This window comes from Sparus aurata, chromosome 7, assembly GCF_900880675.1.
Source record: "Sparus aurata chromosome 7, fSpaAur1.1, whole genome shotgun sequence".
NCBI classification, from domain to species: Eukaryota; Metazoa; Chordata; class Actinopteri; order Spariformes; family Sparidae; genus Sparus; species Sparus aurata.
The window spans coordinates 12,650,437-12,672,153 of NC_044193.1; the positions used below are offsets into that span (position 1 = coordinate 12,650,437).

General features: G+C 39.1%; 3 protein-coding genes across 6 annotated transcripts; 2 read left to right on the forward strand and 1 right to left on the reverse strand.

Moving 5' to 3' along the window:
- Positions 1-468: 468 nt before the first annotated feature.
- On the reverse strand, positions 469-2,238 carry spmip11 (sperm microtubule inner protein 11). The gene is made up of 4 exons (XM_030421692.1): positions 2,054-2,238; positions 895-1,065; positions 678-801; positions 469-592 (listed from the first exon to the last, which is right to left on the reverse strand). Exons 1-4 carry the CDS (start codon positions 2,142-2,144, stop codon positions 559-561), a joined length of 420 nt encoding a protein of 139 aa, XP_030277552.1. The 5' UTR covers positions 2,145-2,238; the 3' UTR covers positions 469-558.
- A 515-nt stretch (positions 2,239-2,753) lies between these two features.
- LOC115584341 (polypeptide N-acetylgalactosaminyltransferase 6-like) lies at positions 2,754-8,787 on the forward strand. Its single transcript, XM_030421685.1, has 11 exons — positions 2,754-2,922; positions 3,669-4,072; positions 5,012-5,184; positions 5,305-5,454; positions 5,697-5,931; positions 6,023-6,140; positions 6,235-6,435; positions 6,542-6,673; positions 6,964-7,068; positions 7,652-7,810; positions 7,992-8,787. The coding sequence occupies exons 2-11, from the start codon at positions 3,687-3,689 to the stop codon at positions 8,106-8,108; spliced, it is 1,776 nt and encodes a 591-aa protein (XP_030277545.1). The 5' UTR covers positions 2,754-2,922; positions 3,669-3,686; the 3' UTR covers positions 8,109-8,787.
- A 1,464-nt stretch (positions 8,788-10,251) lies between these two features.
- g6pd (glucose-6-phosphate dehydrogenase) lies at positions 10,252-21,208 on the forward strand. Of its 4 annotated transcripts, none has more exons than XM_030421686.1 (14): positions 10,253-10,270; positions 13,186-13,233; positions 13,351-13,472; positions 15,776-15,813; positions 15,916-16,024; positions 16,758-16,975; positions 17,459-17,617; positions 18,285-18,410; positions 18,555-18,648; positions 18,756-18,942; positions 19,037-19,272; positions 19,599-19,675; positions 19,905-19,997; positions 20,083-21,208. In XM_030421686.1, the coding sequence occupies exons 3-14, from the start codon at positions 13,356-13,358 to the stop codon at positions 20,171-20,173; spliced, it is 1,545 nt and encodes a 514-aa protein (XP_030277546.1). In that variant the 5' UTR covers positions 10,253-10,270; positions 13,186-13,233; positions 13,351-13,355; the 3' UTR covers positions 20,174-21,208. The 4 variants fall into 4 exon arrangements, with proteins under 4 accessions (XP_030277547.1, XP_030277546.1, XP_030277550.1 ...); XM_030421690.1 differs by lacking the exon at positions 10,253-10,270 and adding an exon at positions 10,299-10,461; XM_030421687.1 differs by lacking the exon at positions 13,186-13,233 and having other exon boundaries at positions 10,252-10,270.
- Positions 21,209-21,717: the final 509 nt, after the last annotated feature.

Below are 21,717 nucleotides of genomic sequence, written 5' to 3' on the forward strand. Positions count from 1 at the left end.
CTGTTGACTTCTGGCATCTCTCAACACTCAACATTTCTTGATCTCTGCTGTAAATTGTGCAACCATCCTCACACTGTTATGTTTCCTGATTTTAAACCATCGGGGCTCCTGCTGTACATCAGGTAAGGAACCGCACAGGGTCCACAGAGTTACTAAACTGTCCTCTAACTCTGCTTTTCACATGAAGGCTATTATGTTACCAAATTCAGAAGTAGTTATTATAACCTCATCTAGAGGGCAGTACAATCTCATGATCTGTACAGACCATTCCACCAGGGCCTTCGAGTGGAGACCCTTCATGCCCTCCAGTGTAGCCCTGTTCAACAAATCCTTTTGATATGCGCCATGTATCACTGCATCACTATTGGTGATGATGTTTTGAAGCACTTTTTGGTAAATGGCTGTCATGGGTTGTAATTGATGTGAATGGTGCCGTTTTAATAAAATAAATAAACAAACAAAGAAAAATCACTGGTTAAAGAATTAACAGTTTAATTACAGAAATGTATCATAACAGAAGGGGGGGAGTGAATAGAATGGCTGTCAGAACACGCTGACCTACCAGTCAGCCATTGACATTTCTTGAACAAACCTGTGAAAGCAACAAGTACATTATGCTCACAGAGATCTGGATGCTATGTTTAAAAAACAATATTAGACTTGGTAATGTTACCTACTTTGTCATCTCACTGTTCTTTCGGGGAAAGCGTTTGACTTGAGTCCATGGCTCACGACTCTTGGACATCATCCATCCATACTGCTGATTGTCGGTCAGAGGCATTTTGTACAACTGGTTTGGGGCTGGAGAAGAGAGGAAACCAAGACTTTCACTATTCTAACTTTGATTCTCTCACAGCTCATCTGAATGCATTTGACACAGCTGTGTCTGCTCACATTTGGGCGTTTTAACCCGTTTGACCATCTCTTTGTATTGCTCATGGCTCCCATGGTGTATGGCAGTGCTGTCGGGAAGTGGCCGGTGGTCAACGCTGCATTTGTCTGTACAACTGAGGTCTCCCTGTTGTTCTTGAGCTGGAGGCAGTTCTCTGTTGTTAACCTCACCAGCTGTAAAGATATGGGTTCGAGACACAATAAAAACAGAAAAGACTCAATTTACAGTGGCGTGAACTTGTCTTTTAACAAGAATAAATTGGTGGAAGACAAAATATAGCATGTTTTGTACAGTGTCAAGGACCCTAAAAGACATGCAGGTAATACTTCATTCAGATGAATTATTTCCAACGAATTTTAACGCTTTACAATCTCATCTCCTTTATGACTCCAGGTTGTTTGGCTTTAAATTGATAATTATGTCATGCTGGTTGTGTGGTTGTCTGACCATAAATGATTCTTGTTTATCCCAGGTCTCTCTCTTTAAAAAGCTATATTGATCTCAATAAGACTACAAGATCAAAGTTTATTTGACATGTAACATTTTGATCATGGAATCTAAGTTTTCCACACTAGAACACCAACTTCAGTAGCCTTCATTTTGCTGATCATACCTACTTTTACTTGAATAATGTTTTGAATGCAGGATATTAAAAATGCGACACTACAGGATCTGATTAATCTATGGTTCTGGACTTTCCCATGTCATGTTACTTATTAACATTAATGCAATGATGGAATGAATGAATGAATGAATGCATATTTTATTTTCGTGTCTGGTGATTTACATGACCCATCCCTCATGGAATTATTCAGACACACTGACTCACAATCACTGACACAACCATCATCTAGTTACTATATTCTAGTAGTACAATACACGACCATCAACATCCCTTCGCCAAACTCTATATTTAAACAAATAAACCCCATGTAAAGCCATTAGTGCCAAACTCTGTATATTTGAGCAAACATTTATCTACATGTATTGCAGTTTGCTATTTTTTTAAGCTCAAAGACATTTAAAGAAGTATCCTTGTTAGCTAGCAGCAAGCTAATCTGCTTTTACCTGCGGTTATAACGTTAGCTTACAGAATAACTTTACAGCAAAGACCCAACAACAGAGAGCTACTTAAACGCCGCCAAGTCCAACTCCTCTTACCCTGAGGATGAGACGCTCCTCTGGGATTCACTATCATTTTGTCGCCTATTGGGTTTTGATAACCCATGTGTACTAAACCGAAGAACGCCATTGAAGGCGCTCGAAACCGAGACGGAGGACGCGGTTATTAGAGACAGTCCGCCTGTAAAGAAATCACTACTTTTGGTTTAAGTGTAACCATGGCAACGGGCCCACCCACCCGGGGTTTCTCGCGAGAAAACGTTACAAATATTAACTTAAAAAAATGTCATGTTACTGGCCAAAATTGTAGTTTGTACATTGAGTAGTTACAGAAAATTGTTGTTAAGCTATGTAGTTCAACAACATGTAGGCCTAGTTTAAGTCTCCCCAACACTGTTGATTTATAAGGCTGCAGATAACAACTGTGTCATTTTTTCCCCATTACCCCATAATGTCATCCATTATGCTACTCCTCACATGATCCTGTTTTATATAACGTTTTGATTGGTATCACTGTTTACATTCATATTTATGTTGGGCTACTTACCATTAATCTATTTCAATTCTGTCATTGTGTATATTTGGTTTTCCACCTTATTGATAACGACTTATATTTTGTTAATTTGGTTTATAGCACTCACAACTTATCTTATTCATCTCATGTGTTATGTGATGTAGAGTGAATGGTTATAGCTGCTGTGAAGCATTTCCCAGAGGTATTAGACCGGTATGAGCAGTTATTGTTCCTGGTGTGGTCTGTTGATTGGACAAACACCAACTTGGCAGTAGTTATAGTTACACTCAAGTTGATTCTCCTTCAAGCTTCAAAGGTAACAACGAGGCACATGAAGAAGGATAACAGTGGTGGAGGGGCCTGTTTGTGTCCTGCAGCGAAAGTAAAGTAAATAGTGAGTCATATTATTTGTTTTAATGCTGTCATTTACTGTCTAGATCAGAATTAATCCTACATAGGCCTAGTTTTGATCTTTTTTGTAAGGTGTTGATCAGGCTTTTACCTCAAAATCTAAAATTTGTTTAATCTACCATTTCTACAATTTCTGCTGGTTTCTATTGTGAAAACTATCTACTAAACTACTAAAAAAAAAAAACAATGTCCGATATGATTATGTTCATTTTCTTTCAGATTTAACACAAAATGTTTTTTGTTTTTTTTGTTTTTTTTTTACCACAACATATTTAAAACATGCCATATACAAACACCAGTATACCGTTGTATGAAGCCTGTGGTATGTCTTTAAACATGACAGACAAAAATATTTTTAACAAATCATAATGTAAAATGTGTGAATTGTTCATTAGGCCTGCTGAACACAGGAATAGAGAGATTTTTGTGCAGTTTAACAAGTAAACTCACTCACAAAGTTTCTGGATCCTTCCCTTTATCAACAAGAAGTAAACTTATTGACATACATGATATGTATGCATGTGTGTTGAGTAAATCTAAAAATAATATGTCTTACAGCTATTTTCTAAAAAAAAACAACAACAACACACAAGTAGAGAGAAAGAATGTATTACTTCGTATCTGAGGTGTTGGTAAATATCAGTCTAAAAAATCTGATTCATTTCTCAAACATATTTTTTTGCTTTCCATAATGAAGGTCTTTCTTCTCCTTTCACTCTGTTTTCCCAGTCCTTCTGCCTGCATACCATGCATATCTCTTGCTGTCGACTCACCTTTCCAGTAAAGGTTGCTGTTCCCTGCTCTCTGATTGTTCTATTCATACTATACTACATCGACTACCAAGCTTTTGTGATTAAACTCCGAGGAGCTACCCTCCAGCTGTTTGTCCTGTCGCCAAATCCCGATTGTCCACCTGGCTTTTACGCTGAAGAGGAGCTCAAGCCTCACATTCAGAGGCCTCTCCAAGATCCCACGGCACCGGGAGCTGATGGCAAAGCCTTTGAGCCACATCTGTTAACTGCCAAGGAAGGAAAAGAGTTTAGTGAGGGTTTCATCAAAAACCAGTTCAACCAGTTTGCCAGTGATCGAGTCTCCCTGCACCGCCTATTAGGCAAAGACACACGCCACCCAGAGTGAGTTTACCCATTGTTTTATTAACTCAGCAATCACCCCTGACGCACTGTAAATAATTTGGGGCTGCTTCAACTTGCAAATTTAATTTCAACTGTTGTCTTTAATATTTGAGTTAGCTAAAACAGAGACTTCAGATAGACCACTGGACAGGATGAGAAAACTTAGGGGCTTTTTAGCATTATAGCTATAAACCTATTCTGGTAGTAACCCAAAATAAAATTATGAACCTGCAAATTAGCATATAATGTCATATTTGTCCACAACTCCTCATTTCAGGATTCAGGACAACAGACTTAATTTTTGATACCTTGGAAACAAGTTTTTTGAACAGTTTCCAAAACATCAGTTCATGGAAGAATTTTATCTTCTTTTTTCTTCTTTTTTTCTATTGCCTATGATGCAAGTTTGTGGACCAATATTCAAAATTTTCTAAAGCCACTCAACATACATTTAAAATTTTCACTGTTAAACTTTTATGTTTGGGATTCTGGATGAAAATTGTTTTCGGACATTGAATACAATTATTCTCCAATAATGGAATCGTACATATTTTTAAAACAGATTACGAAGCCAATTTCTTATGGAAAACATCATTTCTACAAACCTTTACAAAATAGCAGAAGACCAGGTCGAGTGTAAGAAAATATGCTCTCATGAAGTGCAGGACTTTATATCAAATTTCAATTTGCTGTACAGCTATCATAATTTTTTGATAAAGATGATAAAGTCACGTGTTTGTATATTTTACCTGCATTAAATTAATGAATTTTAAAAAAAGTTCTTAAGTTGTCAGAACATAAAAACAAGCACATTTTAGTTCAATTACCTTAAATTAAAGACTTTTATTGTAAGCCCACATAGTGCACTGATGTGTGATTTTGGAGGAAAGTACTTTTTATTCTTCATCTTCCCATTAACTGTCAGTTTCACTCTGACAGCTGCCTTGAACAGAAGTTTCTGCGTTGTCCTGGCCTCCCTACCACCAGTGTGATCATAGTGTTTCATAATGAGGCCTGGTCCACTCTGCTGAGGACGGTCTACAGTGTGTTGCACACATCTCCTGCAGCCCTGCTCACAGAGGTCTTACTGGTGGATGACGCCAGCACAGATGGTGAGTATCTTCATGTGCACCAGTGAAAAAGCCATATATTTCCATCTCTAGACTGGAGGAGAACAAAAACAGAGTTAAAAGATGGATTGCAGATGGATTTTACTTTTTCTTTTTTTTCAGTGCACCTTAAGACTCGCCTGGACGACTATGTGCGGCAGCTTAAGATAGTGCGTGTTTTACGCCAGAGGGAGAGGAAAGGCTTGATCACAGCCAGACTGTTGGGAGCGCAGGCTGCACGAGGAGAGGTCCTCACATTCCTGGATTCCCACTGTATGTGTCCCATGATTCGGTGCATGCCAAATGTTTCATGCAGGGTTCAGTTGGTGGTTTTGAACAGGTGAACAAATGCAGAAGGTGCCTAAAATGAGCCTCTGGTGGTGTGCTGTTTCTGGATGTTAGGCAGACAGTAAAAACAATCGGGGAACCAACTCTTCACATTCAAGCGATAACTTCCCAGCTGCACCCCTGAAAATGAAAACCTTTACTGACCTGTCTTCTATATTCCTGCTTAGGCGAATGCTACCCTGGATGGTTGGAGCCTCTTCTAGCCCGGATAGTAGAGCAACCTACTGCTGTGGTGAGCCCACATATTGCCTCAATTGACCGAAATACCCTAATGTTCGATAAGCCAGTACCTAAAGCGTATCCTTATCAACGAGGGAAATTCGACTGGATGCTCAGGTTTAGATGGGAGGTCGTCCCAGAAGATGAGAAGATGAGAAGAAAGAATGAGACTTACCCTGTCAGGTACATGTTTATTGAGTAGTTCCCAAAGTGTTTATTCAAATCAAATCTGTTTTGTTCATTAGTGGTGACTGTTTTGTGTCTGATTTTGTAGAACTCCTACTTTTGCCGGTGGCCTGTTCTCTGTGTCTAAAGCTTACTTTGAGCATATCGGTTCTTATGATGACCAGATGAGGTTTTGGGGAGGAGAGAATTTGGAGATGTCTTTCAGGGTAAGACTTAGTAAAGAAAATTGTTCTTTACCATACTCATAGTCTGTGTTTTACAAACAGCTTGGGTCATACGTTGTGCTACCGTCTACTTCAGGTCTGGCAATGTGGAGGTCAGCTGGAGATCATTCCTTGTTCTGTCGTAGGGCACATTTTCCGCAAAAAAAGCCCCCACACATTCACCAATGCAAGGTCTGTAATCAACCGCAACCTGGTCCGCCTTGCTGAGGTCTGGATGGACGACTACAAATTTGCCTTTTATCGTAGGAACCGAAATGCAGCTGCCATATTTAAAGAAGTGCGTACAAAAGTAGAGTATCTTTACAACACAGGCACATAATGTTTATGATGTTGTGTCTCTTACTTCACCATATCTTGCTTTCTCTCTGTCATTTTCCCCTCAGAGCTCATTTGGAGACGTGACTGAACGCCGTGAACTCAGAAAGAGACTAAAGTGCAGGGACTTCTCTTGGTACCTGAAAAACATTTATCCAGAGGCCTACGTGCCTGACATCAGACCAGTCAAGCAAGGAAAGGTGAATTACTGAAGTTTATCATCTTTAATAGGGGGGTTGCAGTATGATCTCTTAGACATACACAAGTTTACAAAAATTATAGATATCTCAGTTTGACATTTTGTGGTTTGTTGACATTAATTACTTTCATTAATATCTTAACTTTTAGTTCTACAGAACCCCTTAGGGTCACAGGCCCCTGTTGAAGACCCAGGGTTTAAACCTTTAGGCAAAAGTTACGTAAGATGAAAATCCAGGTGGTTGTTAAAAAAGGGCATCTAGAACACAACTATTATTTCTTTCCTCTACAGTTGAACAACATTGGTGGGAAGTGCTTCCTGGATGCGGGGAAGAAGAAAAACAAGTATTGGCAGCCTGTTAATAAGTTCAAATGTCGTGGTAACAGTGGAGGACAGGTACGCTAAAAACCGAGATGTGTTCGATGAGACAAATTCTGTTTATTTTTCTCATTTTCCTCCAGATATGCAAATTTTTTCCCCACACTGAGATAATAACTTGCCCCACCGCCAGAGAAAAAAAATTATCTAAGTACATTTCTGCAAAACCACGGATAAGTCCAAACTTGTTGCAAATGAATGTTCGTGTAGGTTGGTATCTATATCTTGGCTCTAGTTTGGCTTGAAATACCTGTTTTGGCAGACTTTCTATGAAAAATAACCGGTTTGAGTCACCACAAAAACGGCTGGTAATGTCCACAGGTCTCCTTATAATAAGCATATAATGTGAACGTGGTAATTTTTAGTACAAATGTTGATCTTGGAAATCTCCGTGAGTTGCAGAAAAGTTAACTGCTCACATTCTATCTTGACAACTGTTTTCCTCTAACCTCTGATGATGGATCTCATGTCCATTTTAGGGGCTTACAATCCAGAAAGGTTGGGAATCACTGTGTGAGATATACATGTGTACTGATGGTTATGTGATTAGGAATTATTTTTAACCCGACTTAAAAGCACTTTTTGTCTGTGTGATTTGTAGTATTATGAGTACACATCCCAGCGAGAGGTACGGCTCAGCAGTGGCAATGACTTGTGTTTACATGCAACCCTTGGACGAGCTCTGGTGTCTCTTAAACTCTGTCAGCTGAAGGGAAAGTCGACCACAGCAGCACCTGAGCAAGTGTGGATTGTGACACAGGTACAACACGTATTTCTACATCGACTGATATTACAACACTGTCCCCACCTGCACAAGGAAGTGCTTCAGGGAAATACTCAGATTTCCTCATTCTTGTCACTCTTCCTCTAGGCTTCACATCTGAATGTAACCCGTTTTAAAACAATAGAAGACATTGTACAGTTTATATTGTTTCTTTCAGACAAACCAGCTGAAGAATCCGTTGTCAGGCAAGTGTTTGACAGTATCACGAGGAAGCGTGGTCATGGCTCCCTGCAAATCCACCAGACTCAGCCAGAAGTGGGCCTTCATCGTATAGATTCAAGATTCAAGATTCAAGATGTTTATCGTCACTCCGGTTGTACAAGTACACTCGTGTGAAAGTCTTTTGTTTGGTGGCTCCACAACAGAAATGGTAAATTGTAATTAGTTCATCAAATGTATTCAAGAGATGTGGAATAAATACAGTCTTTGTTATATATAAAAATAAATTGTAAAGTTCAGCCGAAGCTAATATGAGCCTTCAGCAGTCTGAGGGGTTATCATACAAAGTTACTGTGTTTTCAGCACAATGTCCTCCTTCTTGTGTTCCCACCCTTGTGCTGCAACTCTGCAAGGAGACACTGTCTAAACTCAACGTGGTAATTACGTGACTGTCAGGAAATTATCCTCTTGATTTGGTTAACTCTGCCGCTAACTGCTGAGGCCGGAACGTAGCTTCAGGTTCTGGATTCTGAGCCCCATCTCTTACATGGAGTTGCACTTAGAGAACATCCCTTCATGGTCAATATCAAGAGGAGGAATAATGCTTTCAATGTGAGTATTTAATTGAAGGATGCGTCTCATTTATATTTTTCTTAAGGCCAACAAATTCCGTGGAAGGACCAAAACCAGCAATGAATTGATTGTATCACATGCTGATGCTAATCCTGTGTGCCATGGAGCACCCATTTTGTCCAAAAAACATTAAAAAAAACTCCACTGATTCCCACTATTGAACTGACTGACATGTTCCTTCATTACCATGTACATGAGCACTGTACTTAATAATGAGTCGATCTCTAACACACTATTCACCACAGCAGTAGCTCTCAACCTTTTTTGAGCTGCGACTCCCCCGGTTTTATAGATTATAATGCAGAAAAAGATACTTATTTATTTCTAATTGTTAAATTCCCCATTAAGCTAACTCTTTCAGAACTATGGTGTCAATGTAGACGTTAAAGTGTATTGTTAAACTGCTAAATATCCTGCCTTTATTACATATCTTTGTCACAAGTGTTTCATAAACGTTCACCAAAAAATGAATATTCTGCCATTATATACTCCCCCATGATGATGGAAAGTCAGATGAAATTTCTTGGTACACAAAACATTTCTAGGGCATCACAGAAAAAATGGTTGCAGCATTCTCCTAAACCATTGAAGCAGGTTGGGGCTTTTTAAATAATAAAAACAAAACAAAACAAAAACATGGCATAATCCAAATCTCCAGAAGTAGAGATCCCAGAAATATAGAATAAATAACACCAAATATTATACAAATGTATTTGATAGTGACCAAGGAGGTGCAGAATGCATTAAATAGGGACTGGTCCCAGTCTGGAAGGTCCCAGATCCTGTTCTGGCAGGATCCAGCACAAATTCAGCCCTGGAAGTCCCCATCTGCTTTGGTTGTTTAAGAAAATACTGCAACGCTGTTTTGCTGTGATGCTCCAGAAATGTTTTGTGAACTATAAAAATTACATCCAGCTCTTCATTTCCAAGGGTGTGAGTAGACAGAGACATTTTAAATTTGTGGGTGTACTTATCCTGCATGAAAGGATAATTCCAAAAACTGGTGACTATTGGCCGATACAAATGTGCTGATATTGGACTTTTTTTGCTTCTTATCAACATCAGCACAGAAATCAAGTGTTGGTCAGGCAGGTAAAAAACGCGAAAATATTCAGGTTAAGTACAAGTAGCTAAAAATTGTACCAATTGAGTTAATGTACAAAAATGGGAACCTAGTATTTTTCAAGTAGCCTGTGAGTCATTAAAGTGGCACTATATAGTTTTGGAGAAGAAATTCAAAATCAGAGTTATAATATTTACAACATCAATGAGGTAATTATACAAACTCAGAGGTATATATAAACAAGCTGTTTTGAAGGGGAAAACAAGGTTCCCCAGAAGCTAGAAAGGTGGCAGGGTCCCCCAAATATAAACAAAGTCAAACAGTATGAAATCTGCTGAGATTATAGTTTTTTAATTAAAGACCAAACAGCTTTGAGTTGCTCCTTTATGTCCTGTATTTTATTTTTATTTTTACTTCCTGCACTTTGTGACTGGGCTTCATCATACTGTACCTGTTTGGTCAGTATGGGCAGTTTTTCTGTGTGGGGGGGGGGGGGGCCTGGTGTACAGTTTGACCACGCCCACCTGCAGGGTCGGTGACGTCACTGGACTCGGCAGTGATGGGAACTCGAGCGAGCGCTGGTGAGTTTCTCCCAAACCAATAAAATCTCTCAATTCCTCTTTGTCACTCGAACAGGGAAGTAGGCAGGACTCTCAAATGCGCACCACCCATTTATTCATGTTATCGCTGCGAGCGTGCTTATAAAGTCTGTATCCCGTCGTCGGGCTCGGTCAGGGTTTAATAGCCGGGTCATCATCTCCTTAACGGACTTGTGAGTAGCAACAGTTTTACCTCTCTAACTTCTCTGCGAACCGTTGGTCTTCGCCCGGTAGCCTGCTGTAAGCTAGGTGTCGTCTTGCTAGCAGCAGTTCGGAGTCGTTGCTTGTCAAGTCATGTTGTCACAACAGCATGTGAAGCTAAGACCTGATGACTGGGCGGTTTAAGTGTTAGCCCAGCACGAGAAAACGCGCATTAAAGCCGAGTTTAACAGCGCTATAATGTGAGCTATTTCTCCCTGAATGTTAGAAGCTAACTCTTCACTCATGAGCATCAACATGTCAGCCTGTGTTACCTTTATATGTTAGCCCGACGTGTCCAGTTTTATCCCGGTGTTATGCAGTAAGGTTTAGCCCTCTATTTACAGGATTTGTGGGAGGATTTGACTAATATCATTATGGTTTGTTGTGTGTGTGTCAGGCTATTTTTGGGAAGCTAGTGAGCATTTGACAGAAATCCACGTGCGATTGTGTGTGAAGTGTTGTGTTACTGTATGTTGAGGATGGTGTGCATTTCTTGCCTTACATGATTACTTAAGTTCGTCAGCAGTCTTAAAGTTGTTCTCAGATGTGCGCTGCAGGCTGAGTTAAGAGTGAAAATTCAGTGGTCGGTGGTGCACTAACGTTACTGAAAAAAGAAGCACTTCCTGTTTTTTGGCTGATTGTTAAACGATTGAAATGAGTCACAAGGAAATCCAAGTTTGTCTCAAATATGCAGATCCTTGTCTTTGAATGTCGGATTATTGAGGAAGTAAAGGGCTTGTTAAATCTCATGTATTTTACAGAACACTGAGCCATTGTCAGATAATGAATCTGTGTCTAAAATGTAATCTGATCTAATCTAATCTTTAAAATTATTATTTCAGCCGTTTTTGGTTAAAATTCAATGGCTGCAACTAATGTTATCTTTATTATTAATCTGCTGATTATTCTCTTGATTAAGAATGTCAGAAAGTGGTTAAAAAAAGCCCATCATGGTTGTATTGAAACAAATATTGTTAAAAAGGATACTTTTTGTATTAAATTTATTGGTCAGTTTTCAATCGATCAACTAATTGATCAGCTGTCTAATCTTTGCAGCTCTTGGTTAATCAGTTAGGTATATATTTTGACGTCTTTCTCAAATATGTAGCTGCTTATCTTTGAATGTTGGATAATGGAGGGAGTAAAGGTCTGGTACCACTGGTTTTGCTTGCTATAGTCTATGAAGTAAAAATTACATTTACTTTGCATCACAGCGGACCATTTTCCAATAATCAATCTGTGTTTTAAAATGTATCTCAGGCATCATTGGGTTTACATTCAATGGTTGAAGCTAACATTAATTTCATTATTTAACTGCAGATATTCTCTCGATTAAAAATGTCAGAAAGTGGTGAAAAATGTCAGTCCCAGTTGTATCTTGTATCTCTCAGCTGATGATGATAGAGGAAGTAAAGGACTAGTACCACTGGTTTTACTTGTTGCAGTCAATTCAGGAAAGATGTTATTTTAAAAGTGAAATCTCAAATGTGTTAATGTCTCGGGCATCAGTTTGTTTACATTCAATGGTTGAGACTAATGTTTATCTACATTATAAATCTGCAGATTATTTTCTCAATACAAGAAGTCAGAAAGTGGTGAAAAAATGTCCATCCTGGCGCGCAGGTGGTCGAGTGGTTAGAGCGCATGCCATAAAACGCAGCCGATTCCGGCCGGAGGTCCTTTGTTGCATGTCACCTCCCCCTCTCTCTCCCATGTTTCCTCTCTGTCTACTGCTAATAAAAGTGTCTATGCCACAAAAAATCTTTAAATTTAAAAAAAAAAAAATGTCCATCCTGGTTGTATCCTTGTATATCAATATCAAATCATATTTAAGATTAGTCAGTTGGTATAAAACAGGAAGAGTATAAAGTGTATATATACATTTTTCTTTTTACATTTACATAGTTATATCACATTGAACTATATGAATGCAAACTTGTTTACTGTGTTTGATTGTCTAACTCATGCAAGTTTCAACAGGCTGTTCATGCGAAACAGACGCTTGAATGGTTCAACTCATTGTGGACTACACTTGCTGCCCTTCACTTCAACACACTGTAAACACTAGAGCCAACAGCCAGCTATCACACAGGTTGCACCTGCATTAGAGGAAACAACTCTCCATAACACCAGAAAGCTCTAGTCTGTATTCTTCATTCAAAAAAGGAAACGGGAAGTCTCAGATGACTATTGTCTGGTTAAAAGCCCTTAAGGTGTTGCCAGTGGGGAGAAAGTCTTTTGAATTCAAATATAAGGTGACCATTCACAAAGGTTTTTACATATTTGTATGTCTTAGGTCCAGTATTACGCTCATTTTCAGGTTCATACTCCCATTTTGGGTGTCTAAATGCCTCAAAGGAGAAGTTCACTCAGAAATGAGAATCCAGTTGTTATCTGCTCACTGCAATGCTGATGAAAAGGTTGATGATGTTTGTATTCTACAAAACAATTCTGGAGCTTCGAAGCAAAACAGCGATGCAGGATTCCTCTAAACAACAGAAGTAGTTTGGGACAGGCAGTGGAGCAGGCACAGATAATGTGCGCTTGTGCACTTTTTTTCTTACTTCTAAATACTGAAGTTAATCTTTTTTTCTTTCTTTGTTTTGCTGGAGTTTGTGACCCTTTAACCCTCCGATAATACGTAGCAGCCATAACTAACTTTTCCCTCATCTCGTCTATTCTGCTTTTCACTCCAGCCCTCCCATCATCGGAATCGCACAACTGCAAACAAGCTATTCCTGAAGGTTACAGTCTTCTTGTGTGGTGTCTTGTGTCTTGTGCTGTGTAAAAGACCACTGTAATTTTTTACATTTTTATTTCAATTTTTTAAAAACTGGATTTTCTTTTTGTCTGCTGTTCAGAAAAAATGGCCAACATCCCCCTCTCCCGCTCTGAGGTGTTTGGGGAGCTGAGGAAGGAGCTGCATGAAGATGAGGAGTTCCATCAGTCTGACGCTCACATCTTCATCATCATGGGAGCATCGGTGAGAGCAGGGGAGGGAGTAGTGAGCTAGTCAGTGTTTTTTTTTTATATATCGGATGCATTATGGTTTGTACACCTGCAAATTGAAATGAAATGAAAGGACTAATGGTGTGGCAAAGTCCTAATCACAGAGAAACAGTTACTGGGTGAAATGTAAAAAAAACTTTAGGAGCATGAAACGTTTCTGTTTTCCTTTTAATATTATTTTTAGGACATTTGCGTGCAGACAAGTATTGTTGTCCATAATTTCAAGAAAAGTGTTCCTCTTTTGAAATCTATGAAATACTGCAATAATAGCACATGATGTAATTTAAGGGAATGTTGAAACTGATTTCAGCAAGCTTATGCAAACATCACCACTCGGTCTGAGATTTCAAAAGCCTCAAACTGAGACTGTGAGCTCAAGGTTCCTCTTTGCTTATCGTCGCAATGTGTGTAATAATTATGACTTCAAAAAGGATAATTTTAGTACCTTTCTTTGCTTATAAAAACACATAGCCAGAAACGTTTTGTATTCATTTAGTAAGTTAAAACACACCCCCTAACATGCATTGTTGTATTAATAGTTGTATGACATCTTTGCTTAAATGAAATGCAGTAGTAAATGCAACACCATTTTTATTTGTATTGTACATTCTACAAAGAATAACTGAACTAGCAAAGTCAAACAAGCGTATAATCTGACAAAGCACAGACTGAATATTGACATCTCTAATCATACTCAAAAGTTGACTGTTAGACCCGCTCTGTAAATTCTATAATGGGTAGTCCATCCTAGTAATGTAGTAACAGATGTCCCTTTTTCACTGTTTACTATTTCCTCATAATGTTCAGGTGTTGAGTTCAGGAACTAAAACCATTTCAGTCATTGTGAAACTTTTTGAGCCCGTTTCATAATTTCTTTTTTACATAATTATTTTTCTCTTTGGCCTGTCTTTCTCTATGAGGGCTTCATTACACCCAAATGCCTGTTCTTCTTGTTCCTTCTTTTTATATTTTGAATAAGAAATGCCTAACACTGTTGTAAGTGAAAACATAGTTTTGAAGAAGCATTGTTGTGTCTATCAGAACATGTAAACTTTTACTGAAACTAACATTTTATCTGTTAGCAACAGCTCTGCGTTCACGGCAAAAGAATTTGTCAAAAGAAGCATTTTCTTATATTTTTATCATCCTCTAAGAAACAGAAAAAAATGCAAAAAGCAAAACGTTGGTGTCAGTTTATGTGCTAAATATTATTCATGCTAAAGTTTTTTTTTTTTTTCTCTCTTGCACTGTTTGTTCTCTCTGGAGAGGAGAGCGCCACTCTGGCTGATTTTTGCAGTGTCACTGACAGTCAGCGTTTCTCTTTCAGTGTGAGGCACAGGAAGGTTGAGGGAAGGGAGGAGCTGAGTGCAGTCGCACTCCACTTGTGTTTGTTTTGTGGTTACGTGTTGCTGCAGCTGATTAAATGGGTGTGCTGCTTTTTTTTAAGACAGCCCTTTTAGGTTTACCACAGTCCCACTTTGTTTACACACTTTTCCCTACTGTGATTAATTCAATAGTTATTGCAGCTTCACGATGATACGACAGGTTCAACAAGTTTGTGCTTGGCCATTTTAGGTAATTATGCTTACCAGACCAGCTCATATTACAGACTTCTGTATCAACATGTGACATTAAAGTTACACATCTCTTTTCAGTTCCTCTCATTACATTTATTATCTTAAATGCAGTCTTAAACAAATTAGGAAGGTTACACGTTGAGGAATTCCCAGCTGAGGGATAGAGTGCCTGAAAGGGAGATGCCAGGTTGTGATGTAGGCCACCAGGCTACTGTGGTGGGAATTACTTTTAATTAAGTTGACTTGTAATGTTCTGTGCTGTCCATGTTGATGTTTCCCTCAGGGCTTCATACGAGTCCTTTTTATATATACATCAAACACAACGAAGACTTGATTCTGTTGCATTAGTTTAAAGTTAAGCCACTGAGCAACAAGTTCTTCAGGACGACTCCAGTAAACACCCAGACAGTCTTTTGTCTCCAAGCCTGTCTGTTGCGGGTTGGCACATTGCTTTTAGTGGATTACTAAGACTGCGCAATTCTCAATAAGCCAAAGCAGCCTACTTACCTGTTACCAGCTGGTGTGACCTGTAGCACTGCAGTATCTTATTATGCTAGACTTATTGTGTCATGGAAAATAATTACTGCTGTGGCAGAGTGCATGATCTCAGTTGGAGCACAGTAATTCCAAAACACATCCTAATGATTCTGAAGCTTTTTATTTATTTTTTTCATATTCCTGATTGTGCTTGCATTTGTAGGGTGATCTGGCCAAGAAGAAAATCTACCCGACTCTATGGTGAGTGAACCTCTGACGCCAGTGAAAGACTGTTACATAATAGAAGAGCCTGTGGAAAGAGGTTGGATGTAATGAACCAAATGTTTCTGTACTCCTATGCAGGTGGTTGTTCAGAGACGGCCTCCTCCCTGAGCAGACGTATTTTGTGGGCTTTGCTCGCTCTGACTTGACAGTTGATGCCATTAGGACTGCTTCCATGCCATACCTGAAGGTACAAACTGGACCTTTTGATTTGCACCTGTTTAAAATAGAACAGATTTTTTGAAGGGGAGTTTGAGAGGTTGGGTACACATATGAATAGCGTAAAAAAACAAAAAAAAAAAAAACTATTCCTTTGTTTAACATGCATTAATTATTAAATCACAAAGCAATTATTTAGTTCAGTGTTTGAAAGTTAAAAATCATGAAAATAACTTTTTCAATATTTGTTATTTTGATGGTTATAAAAAGTGTTTCAGGAATAACTGTCTCACAATTTATTCTCAGAACACCAGACAAAACAATATTTTTTAACAGAATAACACATAAGAAAAACTTTTATCCCGATTATTGTTTTTCTTGCACATTTTTTTCTGTGACTGAAAATAGATTAATCCGCTCCAGTGGCACCAAAAGATATATTTGACCTTGAGGACAAAATTAGCTTATATTTAGATAAAACCAGAAGACAATTAATATTTCTGTTAAATAAAACTATTTAAGTGGCTTTAGTGTTTTAGACATGGTTATCAAACATAAACGGTTAAAAATGGCTTCCAAATGTCCGTCCACTGTAGCAGACACCACGCATGACAGAGTAAAAACCAAGCTGACTCGCCCCCGGTTGATGCTCCATATGTCTCAACACTTATTTTTTACATAGATGATGAATTTACAACCACCTCACCCTCATCACCACCACTCACATCTGTGTCATACCTGTCTGTTCCCCTCCTCTAAATCAGGTGACGGATACAGAAACCGATCGGCTGTCAGCCTTCTTCAGCAGGAACACATACATCAGTGGGAAATATGCAGATGAGACTTCTTTTGCCAAACTCAACAAGCACATCCTTTCTCTGCCTGGAGGAACTGAGGCCAACCGTCTGTTCTACCTGGCGCTACCACCCACCGTCTACCATGATGTTACCAGGAACATCAAGCAGTGCTGTATGGCCACAAAGTCAGTGCACACACTTCTTACTGTGTCACACCTGTTTGTCTGTTGTCCTGTTCTGTCTGAATGTCTGTAAACAGGAGGAACTGAATCAGGCAGTGAGCAGCATGTCTTCAAGCTCCATTGATCTTTCAGCCATTTTTTTGGATGTACAATGTTCAGCCCATTTTATGTATAACTCAGATCTTCACTGAGGTATCTTGTAAATCAGACCATACAAAGAAATCCCTGCAATACAATGTTATCATTCATTTTTACAGATGATAAAAAGGCACATTTGCTTCCAGAGGTGCAACCATACACTAAGTTGTTTCTGTTGTTTTGTCCACCCCATTTACCTCAATGATGGCAGACTAAATAAAATAAATCTTCAAGTCAAATCAACCCCAAGGAATGCAAAAAGAAATCATTATTTATGTAGAAACCTAATTTTTCAACCCAATTATGTAGCACAAATAACTAATGTTAATTTTTGTGTGTGTTGTGTAGAGGCTGGAGCAGGATAATTGTAGAGAAGCCTTTTGGACACGACCTTCAGAGCTCTGAAGAGCTGTCCACTCATCTCTCCTCCCTCTTCACGGAAGACCAGATCTATCGTATTGATCACTATCTGGGCAAGGAGATGGTACAGAACCTCATGGTGCTCAGGTGAGAAAACCATCTTATGTTAAACTTGCTTTACTCAAATGTATTTATTGTATTATAGGGGTTAGTCAATTTGATGTGAACTGGGATAAAGTTTGCTGGTCATCATGTACAGGAAGTCACAGAGGGCTTGACTGAGAAACCATAATCAATTAAGTAGATAGACCCACTAATAACTTTAATGATGAGGAATGTTTGGAGAGTGGGCTAATTTTAATATATCGTCAGAAACATGGAAGAATATAAGCTGTAATGCATGGAGAAGAACCTCCTTTGGATCAAGTAGTGTTGGAAAGTATTTAGAATTATGGATGCTATATTTCACAGTTCAATCTTTTTTGGGGCCGGAGCAACTAACTCAAAAGACACACTACTACCAGCACGTTTCTTATTTGTATATAAATGTAGAACATTCTTCCTGTGCATTGTAATTCTTTGTGTGGATTTTTTAGATTAATGATATGCTGGTAATTTAAACTAATCTGAATTATGCAACACTTCACTTTCAGCTGGTTTGTGGTTCAGAAAAGATACAAAGAAAAGGACAAATTGGCCTCTAACCAGGAACATACCAGGAGAAAATGTTTATGCATATCGTCATGAATGTGCATGTCTTTTCAAGCTGTGTGCACTGCTGAGCAGAGAACGATTACATGATGTTCTTTTGCAGGTTTGGGAACCGCATCTTCGGGCCAATATGGAACAGGGACAGTGTTGCCTGTGTCGTTCTCACCTTTAAAGAACCATTCGGCACTCAGGGACGAGGAGGATACTTTGATGATTTCGGCATCATTCGGTGATCATTCATTGAATCTCTAATCATTAGCTTTGCCTGGATTTGACCAGTTTAACAGTAGTAATATGTGATGAGTTCTGATATTAATGAACATCCCGATCTCCTCTGTCTTTTGTGTGACCACCTGTTCTTTGTTATGATCAGCGATGTCATGCAGAACCACTTGCTCCAGATGCTCTGCCTGGTTGCCATGGAGAAACCAGCATCCACCAGCTCTGATGACGTCAGGGATGAAAAGGTACAAAACTGTCACAACACTGTCAACACCTCTTCCAATGCTACAGTGAGATGTGTTATGGTTTATGTTTCACAGTGTAAACATGGAGGATCTCTCTCCTCTTGTAGGTGAAGGTGCTGAAGTGCATCGCACCAGTGACAATGTCAGACGTGGTGCTTGGTCAGTATGTGGGCAATCCAGATGGTGAGGGAGATGCCAAACTGGGTTATCTTGATGATCCAACAGTTCCTAAAGGATCAACTCAGGCTACCTTCACCACCGCTGTACTCTACGTGCACAACGAACGCTGGGACGGTAAACATGCTGTGCCCTTTACAAAACAAATCCTGATCTCACACAGTCATGTTCTTTCTCATAACGCACTGGCATTTAAATTATTACTCCTCAGGTGTTCCTTTCATCCTCCGCTGTGGAAAAGCTCTGAATGAGAGGAAAGCTGAGGTGCGGCTGCAGTTCACAGACGTCCCTGGGGACATTTTTGCAAATCAGTGTGTCAGGAACGAGCTGGTGGTGCGCGTGCAGCCCAACGAGGCCGTCTATGCCAAGATGATGAGCAAAAAACCTGGCGTGTACTTTAGTCCCGAGGAAACTGAGCTGGACCTCACCTACAAGAGCAGATACAAGGTAGGTTCAAGTTGATTTATGTATGCAGCAAACGTGTCAACATCATGTCACAAAAACGACTTGGCATTAAAAAAAAGAGCAAGACATTGTAGTTCTATTTATTTTTATAATTTTCCTTAGTCCCTTTTTATTTGTAATTGTTTCAGGTCTTCATTTATTTTAGGCATCTGTAGATATTTCTATTCTATATTGTTTGTTTTTGGTTCACCTTCACCCTTCTTGAACTGAATGAAACCGAAAACCTGAACTTGTCATTTTAGAAACAGGACAAAGAAAGATGGCAAAGCTATCATGTAACATCTCAAATTTCGAAACTTGTTTTAAAGGATGTGAAACTTCCAGACGCTTACGAACGTCTCATCTTGGACGTCTTCTGTGGCAGCCAGATGCACTTTGTACGCAGGTCTGTCACTGTTTTACAATACTGTTGTCTCATATTTCTACTTGTAAACTAAATCCATCTGTTTAAATATGGTGTTGCATGTGCTTAATGTGAGCTAACAGCTTTTCACACTAGGTGGCGACATTGTGCATTGTTTCTGGGCCTGAGCATTAAGGAAACTGTTGTGTTGTACTTGTGTTTTCTGAGCCCCTATGTCCTTCATCACATGTTGAATTCTTTCTCTCTGCAGTGATGAACTAAGGGAAGCATGGAGAATCTTCACACCTCTTCTTCATCACATTGACAAAGAGAAGCCCAAACCTATTCCTTACAAATATGGAAGGTAGGAAATGTTGCTCATTTCACCCTCATTTGAAGAGGAATTTTGTGCCGAGTGTTGATTACGACTGTTACTCTTTTCTTCACAGCCGAGGCCCGACAGAAGCAGATGACCTCGCGAAGAGAGTTGGATTTCGCTATGAAGGCACTTACAAATGGGTCAACCCTAACAAACTGTGAATCATGATCAAATGAGAGAAGTAGGATAGTAGGAGGGGTGCAGCAGGGTAAGTGAGCAGTATCATGTTCCAACACTTGAGTGAGGAAGATTATGTTTCCTCCATGTGGATCCATCACAGTAGCAGCAAAGAAGAAAGAGACTATGAGTAATTCTCAGGTATAAAAATTATTCCTTGGAGCTAGTTCATCAGACATTCAAAAGATCTATGAATTCATGCTGTCATTATGTGCTTAGTCCAGTTATGGCGGAAGAATTTATTTTTCTATTGATACATTCAGAGCAGCTTTCTGTGCTTAATTCAAGAGGTGGGACCAAGGCAGTTGGAGATGGAACAAAAAAAAACCCAATCTGAACCAGGATAATTTTGTGAACAAAATAAATGTCTGATGAAGTAGCTCCTTGTCTCCAGTAATCCGGTCTGAATTTGTCAGGATGGTAAATGGAAGAACTGAGAAACAAGAACAGAGCAATAACAAAACACTGAGTCACGATCACCCACTGTAAGTACTGTACCAAAGATGGTAACTGAACACAGCCAATGAGACGAGGAGCAACAGGAGTGTTTGTTCACTTGCTGTCTCACTAGTAACCATTGTGATTGTAATACCGTTACGCTTTGACTGCATTTATTATACTTAAAGCATTTTTCACATTCATTTCAGCGTAATCATTTTTTTGCCTCCTCTGCCAGGGCTGCTTAAGAGAAATACTCTGTGGTGTAAAAAGGGCAACGCAGGCGGTTTCTCTTGAAAGCATTCATACTGCAATAGTCTTAAGTGTCCTTAGGACGAGAAAAACAAATTGTCTTGTTTAGAAGCCTCCTTCTGAGCTTTATACCCTTTGTTTACATTTTTAATATTATTTAAGTTGCTGATATTCATTCCATATTTCAAAACATCCAGGCAGCAGTGATGTGTATCAAAGGTCCACAGTGAATGTCTTTGTAATGATGCACTGTATACTGCTGTAAACTGCATACTTGCATGTAAAGCAAACATTTTCACTACTTGTAATAAACTAGTTTTGCTTCTGTTGATGTTTCATGCTCTGTGGTTCTGATGGGGTTTTTGCTTCACTCAAGTCACTAAACCGGTAAAATCTTTAGTTGGATTGGAAGATCAGTGTCATTCAGATATTAACGCTAAACATTTAGCTAGAGCCAGCAGGACATAAAGAAGAGGAAACGACCGGCCTCAGTGGTGTTTCTTGAGTCTGAAGTGATTCATTTAGTATGTCACACAGTTAATCTGTCCTTCATTGTCTGCAATACTGTCTCGCTTGTTTTTTTTTTGTTGCAGTGCAGAATCCGTTTTCTGTCCTTTGCTCAGTGTCTTTCAAGAACTCAAGTTTCTTGGCACGTTACTGTTGAGCCATGTGCAGCCTTGTGAAAAACAAAACAGACTCACCTCATAGAAAACAGCTCCATAGTGCTACTGTAGATCAAAAACAGTTTAGGGTTGTATGAAAAATATTACTTTCTCCTGTTTATCTAAATATCCATCTATAGAGAGATATAACTAGCCATCTCCTGTAGATGTAGACA

Coding starts and splice junctions, on each gene's coding strand:
- spmip11 (XM_030421692.1), bottom strand. CDS start 2,144: ATGGCGTTCTTCGGTTTAGTACACATGGGTTATCAAAACCCAATAGGC. Junction 1,066..2,053: donor AGGAGCGTCTCATCCTCAGG/GTAAGAGGAGTT, acceptor ATATCTTTACAG/CTGGTGAGGTTAACAACAGA. Junction 802..894: donor ACGGGTTAAAACGCCCAAAT/GTGAGCAGACAC, acceptor TCTCTTCTCCAG/CCCCAAACCAGTTGTACAAA.
- LOC115584341 (XM_030421685.1), top strand. CDS start 3,687: ATGCATATCTCTTGCTGTCGACTCACCTTTCCAGTAAAGGTTGCTGTT. Junction 6,141..6,234: donor ATTTGGAGATGTCTTTCAGG/GTAAGACTTAGT, acceptor CGTCTACTTCAG/GTCTGGCAATGTGGAGGTCA. Junction 7,069..7,651: donor GTGGTAACAGTGGAGGACAG/GTACGCTAAAAA, acceptor TGTGATTTGTAG/TATTATGAGTACACATCCCA.
- g6pd (XM_030421687.1), top strand. CDS start 13,356: ATGGCCAACATCCCCCTCTCCCGCTCTGAGGTGTTTGGGGAGCTGAGG. Junction 16,025..16,757: donor CTTCCATGCCATACCTGAAG/GTACAAACTGGA, acceptor CCTCTAAATCAG/GTGACGGATACAGAAACCGA. Junction 18,649..18,755: donor ATGACGTCAGGGATGAAAAG/GTACAAAACTGT, acceptor CTCCTCTTGTAG/GTGAAGGTGCTGAAGTGCAT.